The following is a 23,022-nucleotide window of genomic DNA, read 5'->3' on the forward strand; positions in this document are numbered from 1 at the left end:
ATAATATAAGTCCAATTCGAAGTGTAATCTTGTACCTGTTGGGTTCGTATAAACCGTCAATGGCGCAGAGCATTCTGCTAAATGAAGAGAGCAAATGGGTTCTTTCCTAATGCAAGATATAGCTCAATGCACTTTTAATTATACATAAAGTTTCATCTGTTCATTGAGCGCAGTTGCACCCCTGCAGGTGCACATAATTTGCAAAACAAATCTTGTCAGATTCCGTATTCATTCAATATCTGCAACAGGACATTAGAGGGAGGTAGATAGGTTTACGTTTATTACAGATTTAGTGTTTTATCATTTTTTTTTGTCATAGGTATTGGAATTATGTCTTTCATTAAGAGATTGAATTAGGTAAACCGTTAGCCTGACATTCCAACAATAGATTAACTTCAATATTTGGAGTTAGATATTCATAAACTCTTTTCTATAAACTTCCTTAACAATAAAAGGACTGATCTATTTGAGATGTATTGAGGACTTGGGACATGATGCCCTATTCTGATCTCGGCAGCCGTTCGCGCGAAATTTGGCACTCACATTTATTACAACACAAACCACAAGCAAGTATTTTAAAAAATCCTAAAATAATGTTTTTGTTATATATTATGAATGAAGTATGCTAATTTATTCGTGAAAAACAATATTTGCATATTAAACACCAATCATCACTTAAAAAATGATCCATTTTCGGCATGACATTGTCTCGTATACAAAACGTCACGTGGCGTCGCGATTCTTTACCCATACGTCAAACAGTTGGTCTCGAGGAGTTAAGCTCTTAAGCGTAGTTACTATGGTAGTTACCATTGGATGGCAAAGATACCATAGTAGTAACTCTTATGCAACGGTGAACTGGAAAAATCGCGCGAAGCGTCAAGGGGGGGGGGGGCATCATGTCGTCAAGTTCAATAAAGGTTAAAATTGCATGCATAATACATAAACCAGTGTATCTTTTGCCTTAAAAAAATTGATTGTTGTGTTAAACAAGTGATTATTCATACCTCGGCATGACATAGGCAAACTATTTGAGAAGAAATTGATAATAGGATTGGATGATTTGATAGTATAAATACTGGATGTATGTTTAGAAAACAAAATAATTAGAAACTGTATGTTAGCAAGATCTTCGGAGCGTTTTCTCCTTGCAACATCTTAAGAATAGTCAGAATACTGCGTCGTAAAGAGTAAGAAAAGGACAAAAAGTCATAAATGAAAAGAATATAGATCTATTACTGTCAATTTGAAATCGTCTTTAAACTGTTCTGTAATGGTGCTCTGAGGAACATTCTATGTAGCAGTGTGCTGATGGTTTCCAATGACAATTGTTAAAAGCTAATGAAACCATCGCATAAGGTTGGCTACACTGCAAAAACTCTGGTGTTGATTTAACACCAGCCCGGAATCTATATAAGTCCACACCAGAGAAGTGTTTATACAACACCAGTTAGTATCAAAACATCATCGGTTTGATTCCAAACTGGTGTTGTTTCAATACTTCTCTGGTGTGGACATATATAGATTCCGGGCTGGTGTTAAATCAACACCGGAGTTTTTTCAGTGTAATAACAAATTTGTTAGCCAAAATTTGTCGATAGGGTATTTCGTAATACTCTCCAAAATATGGTGTCAGGAATATGAGTGTAGCTCAATGGTGACAAGTAGAAATGCAGCTCAAATCATTAAGAGGTAAAACAGGACGACGTTGTTCGTGGAAGTCTGTTATCAAAACATTTGTTGCAATACCAACACGTCCTATGGGCCCCGTTGCATGAAAGTTACTATTATGGTATCTTTGCCATCCAATGGTAACTACCATGGTAACAACGCTTAAGAGCCAATCAAAATAAAGGATTTCATTGAAGTTACCATTGGATGGCAAAGTTACCATAATAGTAACTTTTATGCAACAGGGCCCAGTAGTGTACCTGCAAAGAAATGACTTCACAGCCTAACCTTCGTTTCTTATGTGTTGTAAATGGTCCAGAGATAAAGGTTTCTAATTTTGAGGTGAACCCGAGGTAATAGCCCGCACATCGAAATGATTGCATCTTTATCACATATTATCTCTAGCAAGTTCTCATCTGGTTTCCACAGATCAGAAACAAATGAATGTTTGGAAACACAGGCTGATGAGGACAAGCGTTTAGTGTGTGCCATCAACGTAGTAAAACAATTTATGTAAAGATTTTGAAAATCTGCCAATATTCGCATATAGATTTTCCATGAATCCTGCGCGTCTTATATCGAGCATCCACACAAACAGCAGTTTTTCTATTATCGATGAAAAATCCATATGGTCTTGAATAATTGTTCAAGCTCAAAGACAATATTATCCTTGAGATTCCAACCTGTACATTTTATGCTTCAAATGTTTGGCATAAGGGTATATCACCGATGACGTCACGAACAACTCACGATCTGGAAGAGAGGATATAATCTTTACACGACAACACCAAGTAGTGATAAATAGAAGGAATATTTGGTAAGAGATGATTACTGTGGAAGTTCGCTGCATTTTATCAAAATTGCAATGATAACCAAGATTCTTTCTCTGTCTTAATGTTTGATTTGGCAATCTTGGTTTATACACACATGAAGCTTAAACTTTATCACAGGTGATTGAGAAATTCTTAAACATGTACTTGTATATCCTTCGTAGGATATTTGTGAACCGTCCTGGGGTGATCGCTAAATGATTGTCTTGTCCAAACATTATTGGTATTGGCTCGGGTGAGTTTTCCTTCGCTGCTCCCTCCACTACTTTGTCCATGCACACTCCCAATCCTATCCATCATATGTTCCACGTAATCGCTCACTTGTGAGGTCAGCGAAGCTCTCCCCGTCCCAAGATGGCGACTGGTCGAAGACGATGTATTATTACACGAAACATAATTATCGTCTGTTAAACTATTTTTGTTCCATACTGTGTAGTTTGTAGTTTCGCGCTCCCCCATCGGACTTAGTTCTTGTGCGTCCGCGTTAGCCTCGTTGTCCATCATATATTGTACAGCTTGTTTTTCAGCTTTCCGTCGCGTCGACATTGCCTTGGCTCGTTCACGAGTTCGTAACCATGAATGACGACACGTTAGGCATATGGTTATAAAGGTGACAAGGAAAATGATAGCCATCATGCATCCCAGAACGGCGTCGATTTTACCATTTAGCAGCGAAGTAGGGTGCTCCGGTTCTAATATGAGAAAAGGGTATAATTATATTACTTACAAACTGGTGATATATAATAAACTGTTTGTGATTAAATCATGCACTCCTTAGACAGAATTGATCCGGTAGCGGTTCAATATATAAGATAGTCGAAGATTCGGTATACTATACAATTGTCTTCATAATGTGCAAGTATGGTCTCCGATATATCTAGAAGAGCTGGACTGTTTCATAGCATCAACATGATCAATCCATCCTTTCGACAGATTATAGTGTAAATTCCAAATAAACACATCATGTTCAAGGAACATAAATTATGTTTATGAAAGAAAGGGGTGACGAGATAAATTATTATGAGACATATAAATCTATGATTGACAAGACATTGAAATGTCGAGGTAATAATAATAATGATAATAATAAACAGTACTTGTATAGCGCATATCACATTATGATTATAATGTCTCTATGTGCTACCCCTGCTTTAGCTTGGAAGCCGTTATTACTTACAGCGCACACGCATTTAATAAAATTAATTCCTACCAGCTACCCATTTACCTTACATGGATCGGGTGCAGCACAATGTGGATAAATTGGGTAAACATGGTAGAGGGGTGACGAAGTGTTGATGAAAATAGAGATGATGAAATAACGCAGGTATAAAATATAGGACAGCCAAAATGTTAGTATGGTGAAATAAAAATGTGACAAGACTTGCGGATAAAAACAGACACAGTTGTGAAAAAATGGTACAATGATCATGGAACATAAAGGGTGACAAGATGGAGTGCTCATAGAATAAATGAGTGACGAGATAGAGTGCTTATGAAACATACGGGTGACTAGATGGAGTGAGCATATGATATAACGATGGCAAGGTACAATGATAATGGAACAAAGGGCTGGCGGGATAGAATGCTCACGGAACATGTGGGTGATGATGTAGAGTCTCCATGAAATATAAGGGTGACGAGATAGAGTCCTCATAAAATATAAGGGTAACGAAATATAGTGCTCATAGAACATACTGGTGACGAGACAGAGTGCTCATAGAACATAAGGGTGACGAGATAGAATGCTCATAGAACATAAGGGTGACAAGACAGAGTGCTCATGGAACATAAGGGTGACGAGATAGAGTACTCATAGAACATAAGGGTGACGAGATAGAGTACTCATAGACCATAAGGGTGACGAGATAGAGTGTTCATAGAACATAAGGGTGATGAGATAGAGTGCTCATAGAAAATAAGGGAGACGAGATAGAGTGCTCATGGAAAATAAGGGCGACGAGTTATATTGCTCATAGAAAATAAGGGTGACGAGACAGAATGGAAAATAAGGTTGACGAGATGATCACGAAATATACGGGTGACAAGACAGTGTGCTCATGAAATATAAGGGTGACGAGATAGAGTGCTCATAGAACATAAGGGTGGCTAGATAGAGTGCTCATAGAACATAAGGGTGACGAGATAGAGTTCTCATAGAACATACGGGTGTCTAGTAGATAGATTGCTAATATAACATAAGGGTGACGAGATATAGAGCTCATAGAACATAATAGTGACGAGGTAGAGTGATCATAGACCATATTGGTGACGAGACAGACTACTCATAGAAAATATGGGTGACGAGATTGAGTGCTCATAGAAAATAAGGTTGACGAGATAGAATGATCACGAAATATGCGAGTGACAAGACAGTGTGCCCATGAAATATAAGGGTGACGAGATAGAGTGCTGATAGAACATAGGGGTGACGAGAAAGAGTGCTCATGATGCATATGCGCGACGAGATAGAGTGCTCATAGAACATAAGTGTGGCGAGGTAGAGTGCTCATACGACATGAGGGTGGCTAGATAGAGAGCTCATAGAACATAAGAGTGTCGAGGTAGAGTGATCATAGACCATATTGGTGACGAGACAGAGTACTCATAGAAAATACTGGTGACGAGATAGAGTGCTCATGGAAAATAAGGGTGACGAGATAGAGTGCTCATGGAACATAAGGGTGACGATACAGAGTACTCATAGAAAATAAGGGTGGCGAGATAGAGTGCTCATGGAACATAAGCGTGACGAGGTAGAGTGTTCATAGAACATAAGGGAAACGAGATAGAGTGCTCATAGAACATAAGGGTGACGAGGTAGAGTGCTCATAGAACATAAGTGTGACGAGATAGAGTGCTCATAGAACATAAGTGTGACGAGGTAGAGTGCTCATAGGACATGAGGGTGGCTAGATAGAGAGCTCATAGAACATAAGAGTGACGAGGTAGAGTGATCATAGACCATATTGGTGACGAGACAGAGTACTCATAGAAAATAAGGGTGACGAGATAGAGTGCTCATAGAACATAAGCGTGACGAGGTAGAGTGTTCATAGAACATAAGGGAAACGAGATAGAGTGCTCATAGAACATAAGGGTGACGAGGTAGAGTGCTCATAGAACGTAAGGGTGACGAGGTAGAGTGCTCATAGAACATAAGGGTGACGAGATTGAAAACTCATAGAACATAAGGGTGACGAGATAGAGTTCTCATATAACAGATACATGGAGGTAACAAGACACTGGGCCAAGAAATACTACGCTCATTGAAAATAAGGGCGAAAAGAAATATTTGTAGTGAATGAGCGGAGAATGAAACAAAAGATGTGTCGGGGCTTGATACAGTACATACAAATTATAAACATATTTAAAACTTAGGAGTAATGAGTTATAAACTTTCTGGAGATAAAAGATAGAATAATGGGACAAACTAAGACCTAGTGGGTAAAACATAGGGGTAAAGTGGGGTGAAGAGATAGAACGATAAAATGACTTGCCAGCGACAATAAATTAGGAAAGCAAAATAAGGGCAGACGGATCAACGATACTGTCGAAACATGAGGGAAAAAGAATTGTAGGAATCTTCAAGTTATTGGACTTTGTTTCTTACCGCAATCGGCTTCATCGTATGCCATGTTATAGCAGTTCTGTCTTCCATTACAAACAAGTTCTCGATTGATGCACATATATTCACCACATGTGAACGATGCTGTCTCATTACACTCGTCTGTAAAACAGAGAATTTCACATATTATAAATGGTTTAAACAAAAATGAAAATCCATATTTTATTGTTCGAAAATAGACATGAAATGAAATACTCCGAAAATTTGCTTTGCCCAGTTGATCGTGGGCCCGGCAGCCGCTGTGCAGCGCCAGATCGACGAGGCTCTATCCCTTTAATCGTTGAACGCCAATCAGGGTAGCAGCAACTCCCATCTTTTAACGTCTTTTGGTCTGACGCGGCCGGGGTTTGAACCCCTGACCTCCCGGTTGTGAGACGGACGCTCTACCAACTGAGCCAACAAAATAATCTAACTTTCTCTTTAGGCGGAGACAGAGATCGCCATAAAGTATTCCTTATGTTATAATCATTGTCCCACCAGGAACACTCGAGAGGATTTGTATTATTGACCAAGCTTTATTTTCCTCTGTAACATTATAATCTCCCAAAGGATTACATAATTTTTTTTTATAACGATATAGTTGAAAAACTGGAATAACATGATATCTTTGTGCTGGGATTTGAATCAATCCTATTTTCTTTTACTTGATAGAACTATGATTGATAAAGGCAATTAACAATGAAATAAAAATTTAACAAAATAATTTCTTCATATAAAAAAAAATCAGTCTGTCCTATTTTATATTCAATAGCGTTACAGTTATGAAAAGGATTTTATGGTGATATCAAATAATTTAAAAGGAAGAAAACTTCGATTTTATTCATAGCTAATTTATATTTCAGAAAGAATCAGAAGAATCTGCATTGCTTACAATCTCGGTAAGCTGTATAGATGACCTTCCAGAAGTTCTTGACGCTGCCAGTATTGGCCTGGAAGCGGATAAAAGCCCTGTTACTTGTTGTCATGATAGATGGGGCCGAGGTACTGCAAAACGTTTTCATTCGCTTCAAATCCCAAGCATACTTATCATAGATCATGATCTGATTCATGTAGCATTCATTGACGTAGTGAAGCGAGAACTCCGCAAACTCTATCATTATCTAGAGAGACGAGAAATGTGGTAAAATGTTATACTTTTCCAAAAAAGAAGTACAACAACAAATACAGTAGTACCTGATCAAATAATTTTGCCTTCAGGAGTAGTCGCTCATTTATAAAGTTAGGCCAAAGTATAATTCATAAATGAGAAATGACAGTGGTAAATATTTTTTTCCGAAATTGAAATTATATTCAACAGTGTTCAATTTAAATCTTTGGATGTCTACAGTTTTTGTTTGACAAAAGATAAATAGATAGACAGACAGACAGACAGACGGACGGACAGACAGACATATAGATAGATAGATAGATAGATAGACAGAGAAATTCGGAGATCCGGATTTATATTCGTCAATTATTGACTAGTCATATCGAGATACACCCCATAATACTTTAAAGTGAGTACTCGTAAGGAAAAAAAATGGAGAAATTCACATTTTTCTAGCAGCTCAAATTGTCAATAATAATAATGACATTTACAATATGGTTTGTGATCCAAATTATGTTTCGTATAATGTGTGAATCCATTTCAAACCCTTGCCACTTGTCAACTGCCCTGCTCATGACGGATCTGGGTCCCGTAACACAAAGCTTAGCAATCATTGTAGAACTTTTTTTACGATTGATTGAATTGGCTACAATGTATGTAATCAATCGTGAAAGTGAGCGTACGATTAATCGCTAACCTCTGTGTTACGGGACCCTGGTGGATACCTTGTTCTTTGGATGGACAGTTAACTTCCCACAATATTCTCAGTTTTCTTTTCTATTATTTTTTGGGGGATTTATATCAAGCTTCCCCCATTGTTTCAGACGTCATAATTCTGATTCGGGTACAGACCTTGTTGTTTGGAGGGACAGTAACCTCCCACGTACAGTCTATTTTGGTTGGCCATCTCTTATCTTCATCTAGTATCCTGAACACGTCCTCTGCTGAGATCTCACCATCGTAACCGTCCATCGAAAAGAAACATTCTACCAGAAAAGAAAAATGTCAAAATTCATTAATTTTAAAGGAAACAATAATGGCAAAGTTACCATAGCTACCATATTTATCAAACCCCAGGCTTTTCCAAACGTGTATCAGTCAGGTGTAATTATTTATATCCGGGAACCGATCGTTTTACGTCGCTATCCGAAAAACCTTACTCGGTCTTGGAATAGATCCATGGCTGAATAAATTTATAACTGCCACGGCCAGCTTCATTATAGGAAGAAGAAAAAATATTCCACTTGAAAGATGGAATCTCTCTCCTAATCTCATCTACATCGCTCCTTTTAGATCCAGAATATGAACCCCTTCCAATCGTCCAAGAAGGCCACTGTCCCACGATGCAAACATCAATACTTCAAGTAAAATATAAATGGATAAAACCCTTTCATGCTCTCAAGTTCTTCTTGTTCTGACTGTGACTTTAACTCTACAGAATGTATATCATTCTTGTAATATGATTCGAACCCTAATCGTTGGATTTGGATGGATACGACATAAAAGCACCTGACCTCCCAGCTTCAATCTGTAGTTTCCTCTTGGTTCTACTAAAGAAAGTTATATTTTCCGTCAGTAAATTAGCAAATAAATGTAATCATTTTAGACCAAGCTTACCTTCAGGTCCGTATGTCCTTCTTGTCGAAACACTTGTTGCTTGGGGTTTGGTTGGAGCTGAAAAAAAAATGTCACGAAGATCTCGTTGTGTTAGTAATTCAAGAATTATGAAAAAACAAGTATACGATAAAATTAACACAATATCATTCAAACCATAGCGAACCATAGACCATAGCTAATCAAGTTCTTCATTTGGGGATAAAAGCGCTTTGTCGATTAAAAGCCATGCTCACGGCCGGGCAGAGGTGCCGTGTCTGGAGATCGAACCCCGGACTTGCAGATGTCTAGTCAGTTCAGGCGCCTTAGACCACTCGGCAACGGCACCACCCTTTTATCCTTTATTCAAAGAAATGGAAATGCTACATGTAAGTTTGTAAACTATGTGTGCACTTGTCTTTAGAAAAAGTTATCCATTTAAATTTGACCCGATAACAGTGTTGTTAAACATTTATCTTAAAAGGGATAAATTGTTAACCTTATCCAAGGTATGGCGTAGAACTTGAGCAACATGCGAAGAGTTTCGCTAATCAAATATACAGTTTCACTCTTATCACTTCCATATCCCTCTCGAGGTATATTAGTAATTTATGTCTTTAAAGTAAATGAATTGAGCAGAGCATCTTAATCTTAAATTTTCCAAGATTCCAGTGGCTATAGAACTTTCACCATTAGCTTACCTGGTAGATACCTGAATATCCCAGCGAATCCCTGCTCTACCAGTAAACTATCGGTGATGAAAAACATAAGAAGATGATTTCCGGAGGACACTATCCGAGGAGGAGCAACGTTACCACAATCACGAGTGATGAGTGGGGAGTAACCATAGCGACCATCGTGGATCTCGATGTAGTCGTACTCGCACCCGGCTGAGCCCTCTACGTTGAAAGTTGAAGAGAAGACCAGCTCAATCACCTCGTTTTCGGCAGCTAGTCAAAGAGGATCGTAATGGGTTTGAACAATGCCAAGATGTTATCATCAAGATTTAGAGTGCTGTACATACTTTTAGGTTACTTGTTTGGATTTTATAAAATGAATTTGATTTGTCAAAAATAGGATCGCCACTCACTTACTTTGCTCAATTTTATGTTAGTCTTGTGACTTTAAGTGTGTGCAGGGTAAATTAGATTATGTATTATATATTCATGATCGGGGTTGAGATATACCTTTATCAAATGTCCGCCACAACGGTTTGATAAATCTATATGCTGATTGGTGAAGTCACTTGATAGATTTGGGGGAAAATCAATGATTTTATAATTTAGTATTATTTTGACGTTCATCTTTCATTATTGAAAAAACAATACATAACCAGTTGAGATGAAAGGTGACATTAAGGTGACACGACATTGATTTTTGTTTCTTACTAGTTACCAAGAGTTAGTGGCCCATATTCTGAAGTCAGGTTTAACTTAGACCATGGTCTAACTCTGTGCTAAAATTATGGGAAGCCAAAAGTGTCAAATTGTTTATTAAGTTGTATGTTTGTTATGTTTGCTGTGCTCTTTCCTGATTCATCGATGGTAAATACAATCATTTTTGTATACTTCCTAGACAATTATGAATGATTTGAGAGCCAAATGAGCTGAAATATGATATCTCTACTGTTAATGATTTATGTAACAGTTGGCTATCCATACTTAAACCACAACTTTAAATCTGAGTTTAAGTTAAACCCGACTTCAGAATACGGGCCACTAACTCGTTCCCTCGAACTCACTCTTTATTCAATGTGAGCGGTTGATTTTTCTTTTTCATGTAAATTGTATTTCTATTCTACAGAGCGCCTTAGGTGACACGACATGTTTTCTTCCTAACTCGCTGCCTCGACTTATGACTTTAATTATATATTACTCGTGGAAAAAAACGTGTCACCTTAGGGGCTCCGTAGTATAAAAATACTATGCAAATGAACAAAAAAATAACGAGCTCACACTGAATAAAGAGTGAGTTACATCTTTTAAAGGTGAAATGAATACCTTCAAATCTATAGACACATTCTTCATCGCTGTTATAATCTAGTGGATAGTTTGGGCTTGCAAACATCCCGTCCTTTTCGTATGGATAATACTTCTCCTCACACCATGTAGCAAGGTCGTAACGGTGCGGTGATGGGAATCGAAATCTCGGTCCATCATCAGCTAAATATTCATGAAAAATGAAAGTGAAAAATGATTAACTTCAAATCCGTGGTCATTTATGTAGAGGTATGGTGGCTAAGTGGATAAGTCTCTAGACTTTGAATCACAAGGTCCTGTGTTCAGATCACACCGCAGCACTAGCGCCCTTTGGTTAGGCATGTGCCACTCTCCACCCAGGTAAAGTAAATGCGTGCCCGGTAGAAAATTAGAAATTCCTTGAACACTCTAGAGCCCGATCAGAGTAGCCGTGTAAAAACCAGGGTAATAGTATGGAGCGCTTAGAAACATCTCTCATTGACTGTGTGTTATAAATGGCTAGGCTTAAGATATACCCTTCCAGATAACTATTGGTATAAATGATAGATGATAAATTAGCCTATAATGTTATTTGTGTAGAGAAATTAAAATGTTTCTGAGAAAATAGGTATCCGTTCTGCTATTTAAAAAAAATCATTGCAATATAAATGTATTAAGTGGAGAATTCAAGCGCCAAACTACACTTCAAGAAAACAGTGAATGTATGAAATTTATATTTCATATCTGTACATCATATCTAGAAAATATATTTGATATTTGTGCATTTTAGATGATGACAATGCTGGCTTTCCATAGTTTTGGTTGATCGGATCTATCGCAGCTCTTTGTAAGACGGGGCCCAGATTATCAACATAGATTATTTATTCTTTTCATCCAGAACATATCAACCAGATTTCACTTATGCGACATAAATTTTTATGGTAAAATAGGGAATATAATTATTCAATAGATATAAACAACAATACACTCAATCTTGCTTTATTTGCTCAATCTGTGGAATGACACTACTCTACCAGCAATACTTTTTGCTAACGAATATTGATCACATTTGATGTCATATTTTAATGCCTAAATTGATAGATCGTAGCTGAATAGCCATAAATTTATATCTGCAAGCAAAGACAGGTACATGTATGGTGGCTGAAATGTGAAACGTTAAAAGTCTTAATTTAATAATAGCAGAAGTAAGAATATTGGATCTATTTAATATATGAAATTCCTATTAATATAAATACAGAATAATACAGTGTTCTTTTTTATCAAATGCTGATGATTTCAACTTTGTAAATGCAGCTGAGGCTGCGACATGATAATTAAACAAACCAACTGAACAGGTATTCATTCCATGCCACTCTCATACAGAGATACCAATGGTGAGTCGTGTTTTTTTTTCCAAACAAAGTTATATCAAGTTGTAACATATTTCACTAAGCCCATCTTTATTTACGGGGAGCGTTTCATCAACATTCATCGTCTGATCAATTTCCAGATCTGACAATTCTCCTCCGTTTAGATGACCGAGAAACATACTTGTTTTACTGTTACGTTACTTGTATCTGCTGGTGGGTGTTTCATAATGCTGTTCGTATTACGTTACAAATAACCTTAAGAACGACTGGTGATCCTTTCTTATGGTACATGACATATCCCTTTGTAATTGGCCTTGCATGTATGAACAGGTTCCAGTCGTTCGTAAAGTAGTACGTAACTCTACGAACGGCTTTGTGAAACACCCACCTGAACACCGTCATGAAATGGTCTCCAGATCGATCGACATATCTAATGAAAACGATGGTTCTGCCTTTAATGACAATTTTACTTGATATAATATTCAACCCATCATGGACAGAAAAAAACTCCTTTTCGGCCTTGCAGAAATCCATGCTCAGGGCAGTAATAATGATATGTTTTCTCCATAACTTTTCTGTTAATTGAGTTTGCTACTCTCTTCAGTAAACATTATTTGTAGGCTTCCTTGAGTGATGTATCTCTTCCTTTTCATCCTTGTCATACTTATGATTTTTCAATGATCCAGGTTTATTCATGTTATGTAATATTTGTAGGACGCTTTCACTTTGTTCATTACTTTCAACTTGCAAAGAGGCTTATAAAGAATAAAGGCCTTTTTTTAGATTGTTTACAGTTATTTTATGAACAACAAAATTTGTAGGCCAATGAGGGTGGATGTGTGTGTGTGTTTATATTTTGTTAAAGTGATGTGTGCCTCAATGGGTGTGCGTGAACGTGTGTTTGAGTATGTCCCTGCGTGTGAGGGTGTGTTTGTGTGTGTGAGGACGATTGCATAGGAAAATGATGGTGTATGGTATATTGCGTGGGTGAGGGAGTGTGTGTTTCTGTGTAAGATAAAGGGGAAACGATAAAGAGATGGGCGGCATGCATATGGAAAGATGGGAAGTAAGTGAAAAGGAATTCTCGGATAAGTCATTTCTATTCGTATTCATAACATACCTGCTCCTTCCTGTCCGTAGCTTGTAACAGTCACAAATACCATAAGAACTGTAAGGGGAGGAGGATATGGGTGAGAAAAAAGAAGATAAAACATTATTCATACAATTTATAAATTTGTCAAATTTGTCATAATTTCGAAATCACCATCATTCTATAAACCTTACTTTGAGTCCACAAATGAGCTTTAGGGGAGAAAAGTGGGAGCTTTTTTCGGTGGGGGAGCGGAAACAAGGGAATTTTCCTTTTGTCTTTTAATGTTTTATCTCTCTTATTTTGGTTACATCACAGGAGATCTTGATGATCTGATGGATCTCGATGTGCATGAAATAGTGCTTCATTGAAAATATTATGCCATGTGGACAAATATTTTTTGGTCATAACTGACCTACTTTAAAACATACATTGGCCGCATTATTTTCCACGATATAACAACTATTTTAAGTGAATATTTCCGTTCAATGGCATTACCATCGGCGGTCTCAGAATATCGAACCCTAATAGGCCATTCGCCCATTCCCTTAAGCCCAATAACACATTACCAGACATTCTAATACCTTCACGGTCATAAGACAAAAACTATACCGCCATTTGCTCGACCTGACGGAGCTTTATATGGTATATGCAAAGTGTCCCCCATTTTCTCCCCGGCTGCGTGCTCACGGCAATGCAGGGGGCACGTTATAAAGTAGATGTATGCATCAGTTTTCCCCTTCAGATAAACACAGCCGCAACCTGGGGGAAATCTTAATACAATTTAAACAGAATTTAGTCAAGCAGATGACGAGCGTATAGATCGTGTAAAGTGCGTTGGGAAACGGTATACATCCAATCTGTCGAACCGCTCTTATATTGATTTCAAACCACGCCGTAAAAAAACAAACTCCGTCTAAAATAAGTTAAACATTGAAAAGAGCCTTTAGGAAGATCATCCCTATCTCGCATTGATGTTCCTTTTGGCAAAATAATGTTAGCAATTATCGACAGAAGATTTACGACAAACATGAGAATAATATCAATTCTATCAATCTCAGAAGCGCAATATTGTTTTAATGAGTGACATATTATGTCAATAACATTAACAACATGAAGAATAGATACGCTCAGAGGAGTGTTTCGTAATTCAATAGACAGTATTACTTATTCTGCCCATGGCAAATTCCCCAAATCAGATTTCGCAACATTTTCCCCTAATTTATGTATATTTGAATTCGAATTCACCATTGTTTAATTTTAGTACCGAATTTTTTGAAATCATGAATTATTCATTTTATGGAATAGCTGCTTTCTATAGTATCAAGAAGATAATTATATCTGTGAAGAAATTGTATTGAATGTGTTTTTGAAAAAAAAAAAGAGATTTTAGAATAGTTAGTCAAATTGCCATATGGGACAGTTGTGCTCAAAACAACTCCAAAATAAGACTGAATTGAAATGGTTTTCTCAAAATTGTATACAATGAATTAAATTCTCATTGTAAGACGAGATTTTTCCTTTAAAGGTCACGAGGTTTCCATCTAGGAAGTTTGTGGTGGTTGCCATACTATTGACACAGATGTATGGCTGAAATTCGTTAGCGGGCTTTTCGTTTCCCGCGTTCTGTCAATACACATACATTATCGTTCCTCCCTAAAACTGACCGGCCGAACAGAGCAATGGCCGACTTAAATCCATAGTTACCTATAAACATCTTATCGATCATTACAGTGAAATATCCATGTCGAAAATTTGCATTTTGGTTCGCTCTTTCAACGTAAGTGCGTTCAAATTCGTAAGCAACCACTTATTAACGATTTCAATCAATAAAAATATTTCAATATCAATTAAAAGCTGCTCAACGGTAGTAGCTCAATAAAAATATAAAAGAAATATCTATATAAAAAATATTTTTAATTATAATACGGTTTTAAGGTAACCTTATCGTTATTTTACTTTGATGAATATTCTAGCACTTTCAACACGAAATCGTAAATTTTGAATGAAGGTGATATCAATATTGCCATTTAATCTTCTTTCTTACATCGCTCCTGACATGTCCGAGTTAATATTTGATGTTTTCTACTAACAGGTTGCAAAGATATTTCCTTCAGACAAACAAGTAGTCTTTCAATTATAATTCGTCAACCTGTAAAATCACTTTTACGATTCTTGATGACTTTTAACCTGCGTATTTTGACTGCAAAAATAAAAGGTAATAAATATATAGCCGGTCAGCTTCAAAGCAATAAATTGACAAAACTCTCTACAATTGGGTATCAATTTGCTCACGTCTTGAAAGGAGTGATAATAAACAGATGATAATAGTGAGTAAAATTGATGTCCATAATTCTAGGCAAAGGCCTGCACAAGAATCGTTTAAAAAAGTTTTGGACTACACATCGTGAACTGACCAATTATTAGTTTAATAGAAAGGTAAAACTTGAAAAAGTTCCTCAATTATACCACAACGAAGGATACATGCCCCTAGTCTTATGTGCTGTACGTGTAGGTATATAATTACGACATGTTTAACAGTTTAACCATATTTTATTATATAATCCAATGATAAGCCTTGAATTGGGAGCTATTGAGGAGCGAAACCCAATTATAGGGATTCTTATGTTAAAACCACCATGTTAAAATCAATTATAAATAAACAAATGTAACATCTAAACTACTTTAAAACGTCTATCTAAGCTCATCAAGAACTAAACGTCCTAGTTACTACACCTATATTATCATCATTAGTTAAAATGATATTACATTACACAGACATCATGAGGAAAGTGACACTACAAGAACCATATTCCATTCTAAACATCAGAAACCACCAAATCTACATTGATTTTAAATAATGGTCGAATAAATTACAGTCTAATCTAAATAGGTGCTTAATTCTACTATATTTTTAGTTAGGATGGTATCGTCAACCCCAAAACAAATGGCCACAACATTCATAGAGATATTTGCACTCTTTCTTATATTTTTCTACCAGATGATTCATGTAAATGGGTAAGTAAAATCAGGTACAGTAGTTATGTCTAACAGAATATAAGTGGTACAAAGAGAGCAAGAAGTAAAGCGATTGACCTTGGAGGAGAGGTACCTTGAAAACTCACCAAACAGTTCTAGGAAAGATCTTTGTATTGAAAGAAGTAGGAAAGAGAGAAAGAGAGAGAGGGGCAGAAAATCCACGCTCAATTCTTACCTTTAATTATTATCACAGCCATCGTTTCTCTATTTGATCACATGCAATAGTTGAGAAGACAAGCACAATTATTGGTAATTTACACTCGTACATATTTGTAAAATCGAAATCTAATATAGAATAATAAATAATCACCATGTCGATCAAAGTTATGATATGACATTGGAATGTATGTATGGGAAACAATTACTCTGAAGTTATGACATTCGGATCTACCCCATTGATTATCCGATTCCTCTGAATCAAATTAACGAGACAATGAATAAGGTTAGTAAAAGATAAAAACAAATGATAAATGAATGCAGAATCAAGATATTGTTTCAGACACTGGCGGATTCAGGGATTCAGGGGGGGGGGGGAGACAGAGCCGGCCCGTGCCACCGCCCCCTCCCTTGAGAGACACAATAATAAAAATAATGTAAATATGCCGTTATAACACATGTGTGCTCCCCTTTTGAAAGTGTGGACTTTTTTTTTTGCTTGTCAATTTTTGTGTGTGGACGAAATGACCTAAATTTAGGGAGAAAACCCCTTTTTTGTCATTTTTTGTGGACGAAATGACCTAAAATTTTGAGCACAAACCCTTTCTTTTTTGTTGGCTTGTCAAATTTTCTTCTGGGAAATGTGTCCCCCTTCTGGAAAATCCCGGATCCACCCCTGGTTTCAGTTCATTATTTTAACACGCTCAAATAAAAATTACATTGCAGCAACTAGGGCGATGCTCTGGCTTAAACTCTGTACACTATTAATACGATTTAAAGAGTAATTCAAGAGAGATAATGAAATGGAGATTCATGGTGATATTTTCTTTCAACGAATTTTGCTCGCTATGCACTTTGGTATTTTCAAGCGTCCTCTTCTCTTGCTCTTTGTTATTTTCACAGATTTAGTCTGTTTCGACGACGATGTTTATCTCCTGTCTGTCTCCGTTTGTCTGTCTGTCTGATGATCTCTGTCTCTCTCTTATTCTTTATCCCCTGTTCCTCACCTTTACCCCCTCTCTTTCTCTCTCAACCCTAATCTATATTTCTCTGTCTTCTCCTACTCTCTCCATCCTCCCTCATTTTCTTTTTTATCTTTGCCTCTTTTTGTCCCTTTTTCACCTAGGCTGCCTAAATTTTGTTGTTACACTTGCTCGGAATTCTCTCTCACTCCCCCTGTCCCCCCTACCCCTCCTCCTCTCTTTCCTCCCATTCATCTCTCTCACGCTTTTCTCCCTCTCTCCACTCTTTTTTTTTTCACTATCTCTCTCGCTCTCTCTCTTTGTACCACCCTAACACTAATTTTCTGCAATTAATATTCGCAAATCTATGCTCTCGTTTCTCTCTCTGTACCACTCCCCCTGGGAATACTATACACATCTTCACAGTTTTGTCTTCTCTTCTTCCCCCTCACACTCTTTGTCTTTCCGGCATGACATTATTGTTACTACATTCTCATGGCAAAACTATTCTGACCCTGATGGCCCTTACGCATTCTGTTTCTCCAGGCAGTCCATCACGCATGTAATACGATTCGCTCGCCGCCAAAGAACCGCATTTTACTCCAAGGTCGCCCGTAAATCTAGACCACATGGTCGTCAGAAAAAAAAAGAAACAATCCTATAACATTCATTCCACTCTGCTATTCTTTCTATTCCTTCCTTGGATATGCCGTAATAAATGCAAGATCCACAACAGAAATGGATGCACAATATGGTATGACAGTGATCAAATTTGGCATATCGAAATGATCGATATACATCGGTTACCCAGAACTCATGAGATGCTTGCTTGTGGTGATTTTTCTGAAAAAAATACAAATATACCTTCATCGTTTGAAATTGATATACCGTCCAATGCATGCCTTATACCTTTGTATACAGTCAGCAGTGACGTGTCTTACGAAAATTGGATAGCAACAAATTTTAAAGCGTCCCCTTTACATTGCAGATGGCGTCTCATCACAACCAAATCCAGGGTTACTAAGCTAGCTATTTATTTCTGTCTCATATGATGCTTAGACTTATATATTTTAATCACTTTAGCAAGAACATGAAATCACTTTTTATCTTTAAATAATGATTTCCCTAATATACTATTATGAAGAAATTTGCAAATAATCGTGAGAATTCAATTTTTTTCCTGGACGATACAGACCAGACTGGTATCAAAGTGCAAACGTTATTTGTCGGACACTTCAACCCTGACAGCTACAAGTAAATAAGATTACCAAGTTATACAGTGTTTCATGAAGCAACTCATCAGTTATTTCAACCACAATCGTTATAAGCTTCGGAAATCCTTATATCTTATTGGCCGAGAGCAAATTTGTTCGTGAAAATCACTCGCAAGACGCCCCGTGGAACATGCTCCTGAAATCTACGTTAGATGTTAAAGTACCGCGGAGTGCCTCTCATAATCATGGGAGGCTCTGAGTGACGTCACAATGGTTATTCTCTTGGAAAGGGTTGTTGAGCCCGTTAATTGGATCGATGTAAGCGCATCTCATTATAATCTTGGAACGATAATTGATGGTTTTTCTTCCCCTTCAACAACCTCGCATGCGATAATCCATTGATGGGGCTTATTACAGCGAAGATAGGCCTACTATATCATCCTATAAGCGCCCAGGCATAAACAAAGACCTTAATCTTTTAAGATACAAACTTCACTTGTATGCGTGAATTGAAGAATGTGCCTTGGAAGATTATTTGAATTAATCAAATTAAATACAAAGCATTATGGTTCCAATTATCCAGTCATCACGGTCAAGGACTGAAATTATTTTAGTTAGTTGATTATTTTTGGTCGATTTCTACCGATGTGTAAATGGGTTAAAGGTAGGCCTACATACTCAATGTTATTATACATCCGAATGAAGAAAAATGTTCAATTTCGAATTCGATCGATTCTAATATACGGCTTTATAAGGAATTATAGCATTGAAACCAATTCATAAATATGGGGAAATTGACAAATTAGAATGAACAATTAAATATAAACTTCTTACTAAGTGATGCGGAGAATCTACAATACATGCAATGAACGAACACATAGCGAGCTAATAACCTGATAACCTGAATATCAATTACAAGGAATTTTATATGTATACTCGAGCTGGCGAAAAGTCAAGAAGAGAGGCTGTAAAAAACCTTCCCTTGTGCCGCCTTTCACGCACCTGGATGTAAACGCTCATCTATTATATCCTCTCTGACCACCTTACGGACTGTGTTTGTCCCCCATCATTATGCACGGCGTCCAGAATGAGTGTCTTTAATGACATCCACAAGTGTGGCTACATGTCTCGGGTGACCGGGTATTACGCTGATGTTCCATCCCGTTCGTAAATCACGCGACTCTCGCTTCTCGTGTCCTGTCGTTGGTTCGTTTGCGCTCTCGCCGGTGTTTTCACAATTAGACCGACATCAGCTCACTAATGCTACTACAGTCACACCGAAGAGACCGACTCCAGACCGATCAAATTCATTACGTTATTTCAAATTGCATGTCATCCATCAGTTTGGAGTCGGTTTCGCTGGTGTAACTGTAGGATTATTTTGTTCATTCTCGGACGCGCTTGTGATTTTCCAGTGTTTGATAAGTAAATCTATAAGGAGGATTTGATTAATCGTTTTCTTGGCTATACATCCAGTTGTCTGCTTTTTAGAACGATAATGACCTTATACTAATCAGTCTCAACGAAATAAAAAGTCCTTTAAACTCTCAGATATCCATGTCTTCATGTTCTTTCAATATATAGGCCTTTTTTTATAAATCAAAGTGACCACTGGCACTGACTCCTTTCGTGTTTTCATGGAGTCATACTAACACAGCTCTCCGTGGTATTTCTGGAGACTGTGGAGTGTGAAATTCCTATACCCTTTCATCTGAAATGCACCTTAATTCACTAGGAATCGAATTTCACCACAAAACAAGACAGTGACCACTGATGTGACTCCCTGTTAAGTGTCTATCAAATTACCATTTGGTGAGGGAATGAATATTCGGGAAACATTTTAGGAGCATTTTGCGCGCGGTAACTTTAACCCCTTTCGTCTTATCCATGAGCCGATACCATCTATACTAGATAACATCATGTCCTTCCTTAACGCATTACGTCTTAGGTAATAGGTTTTTTTTCGCTCCGCGACACACGACGAATTCAAGAACACAGTAAATATATTGAAAAAGCCCATCAAATAACAATGAACAGCTGGGAGGTCTTTAAAATAAATAATTAACCGGAACAGCATGCAGGATCGTCGTTAGTTGTTAGGATTATTTGAATTTACGTACATTATTATCGACCCGTTTTATTCAAGTTGTATTTTCGCCGATTATCTAATTATTTGTATGCATAATTGATTTTTCGCAATGGTGTTTTCACTTTAAGTTTCTTTGTTGTTCTTTTACTGAGATATCTTGTACTTATATACTTTTTCCCCTTCTTTCTTAGCGCTTTGAAACTTTCGTATAAAGCGCTTTATAAATGTTGTATATTATTATTATTATTATTATTATTTAATGCTGACGAAAACTTGCAAATATGCCCCCGGACCAGTGTCCAGGACGAAACTGCTGTTTTGATTCACCAATTTGCGACAAAGACATCTTGGTTGTTCTTTGTCATATAGGGCATTTGACAATATATTTTCTATGTTCTTGAATCCGTCGTGAATTGTGGAGCGAATACTCACGTAGAGAACACGAAGAAATTCGGTAAATACTATTTTTCCATCTTTCTCCGTAACAATATATGGCTAGCCCTGAATCTTTCTTCGCCGCCCCTACGCCTTTGACTTCAATGGTTGTGACAAATTATTAAGAAATGTAAGGACGAAAGCAAAAAAAATGCCTTGCCATTCTCACAATAAGCAAGAAACCATTAAACGGGATTTGTGAGCTGAAAGTCACACTTGCCATATAAGGTTTACGCAATATTGGGTAAAGTGGGAACATGCATGCTTGTTGGGTAAAAGATACCAAATTAATATCTTGTAAATTTTAAGCAATGTTGCGTTGAAATTTACCCATCAAGCATGCATGTTCCCTTTGTACGCAATATTAGGTAAATTTTTACTCTCTTTTTTTAGAGTGCTTTGGGAAGCAAATGATGTGTAATGTTTCCTACATTGTTCTGTGTATAATTATATCTTATTCCTAAATTACAAATACGTTAGACCTTCCAAATTCTCACATCCCTCCCTCAACTTATTTCTTTCCCCACTTTCTCGTCACTATCTTCTATCCTACTCCCTAAACATGTAATATACTAAGTATAACCCCTTCTTACATTACACAAATCCTTATCGAACATGTCACAAGTCTAAGACAGCACGCGACGACATAAGCGGATTGCTCCTGACATTCAACTATATCCCCTCAAAATGGTATACCGGTTAAGAAAACAGATCTTATAGTCAAATGAAAATAGCCAGCAGTATTATCAGTAAATGGCGCTCTTCCAGTTCATTAATTCCTCTGTAACATGTCTAATCAGGTAGTATGTTTTATTTCTGTCTCGTCGGTGTCCTATATTGACGTTTAGTCTGATAGTGGATACAGCAACGTGGTATAGGATATCGTATTGTAATTATTGCAAATCTCTCCAATATTTTATTTGGTCAAGGTGTGTCATGATCGTCTCTGTCATTTGATTTTTTTTTACCCAAATCTCACAAATCACGTGTAAATATTGCATTTTGATTTAATTTGTTACAATGAAAAAAAATATCGATAAAGATAAAAACGTCGTAAGAATATTTTAAAAACAAAATAAAGAGGGAAAAGTGCATTGCTTTTTTGCGTTTTCATTACATACATAATTATAGTCTTGTCATATGCGAGTCAATTTTTAACGTTTTTGTATTTCTTCATCATTTGCACTCAACTTTTTAGTATTTTTCATGATAAAATCATTTGAAAACAAAATGCTGCTTAAAATTCAGTCATGTTTTCAATAATTCTAGCTATATTTATATTCACTGGCAGTACCAAGTGATGGGGCATGTGGGCAAAATAATGCCCCCTCTAGGAAGAACCATTTGCCCCTTCCCGTTGCTGTATACCCGTGTTGTTGTTTTTTCTATCTCCACTTGTTAAAAAATCTGATAAACTGATTTAAAATATTTTTTACATAAAAAAACGAGGTGTTAAATTGATTAAAACGTCTAAGTTTAGCAAAACATATTACCAAGTAAATGAAACACGATTTTATAAATAAGTCAAATTAAAATACCAATATAGGCCTATATGCTGTAACACATAAAAACCTCCTCCCATAATATGAAAAGAAAGGGAATAACATGAAGGATATCTCTATTATTAAACGTGTAAGAGCATTTACTATAATGCATGTTCGTATAATTTAGTTCAAGGGTGTTAAATTCATTTTCAGTACTCATTTCACAAGCATATTTCGAACCACGTCTGAACTCCTACCACTGCAATTGATACTCTTTGAATGTAATTTAAAATGACTGTGTTTTCTTAGTGTTATCAAAATGTCGGTTGGAATAGAAAAGTGTGTTATTTGAAGAGCACTTAAAACATTATACTTTGATCGATCAAACACCCAGCATGCCTTGGGAGGTGCTGCGATTT

General features: G+C 36.9%; 1 protein-coding gene across 1 annotated transcript; it reads right to left on the reverse strand.

The window, feature by feature from the left end:
• Positions 1-314: 314 nt before the first annotated feature.
• Positions 315-13,305, reverse strand: LOC129277632 (neuropilin and tolloid-like protein 1). Its single transcript, XM_064115250.1, has 8 exons — positions 13,255-13,305; positions 10,807-10,968; positions 9,508-9,756; positions 8,831-8,887; positions 8,066-8,199; positions 6,998-7,226; positions 6,112-6,228; positions 315-3,193 (listed from the first exon to the last, which is right to left on the reverse strand). Exons 1-8 carry the CDS (start codon positions 13,295-13,297, stop codon positions 2,637-2,639), a joined length of 1,548 nt encoding a protein of 515 aa, XP_063971320.1. The 5' UTR covers positions 13,298-13,305; the 3' UTR covers positions 315-2,636.
• Between the last annotated feature and the right edge of the window lie 9,717 nt (positions 13,306-23,022).

Source organism: Lytechinus pictus, unplaced genomic scaffold, assembly GCF_037042905.1.
Source record: "Lytechinus pictus isolate F3 Inbred unplaced genomic scaffold, Lp3.0 scaffold_25, whole genome shotgun sequence".
Lineage (NCBI taxonomy): Eukaryota > Metazoa > Echinodermata > Echinoidea > Temnopleuroida > Toxopneustidae > Lytechinus > Lytechinus pictus.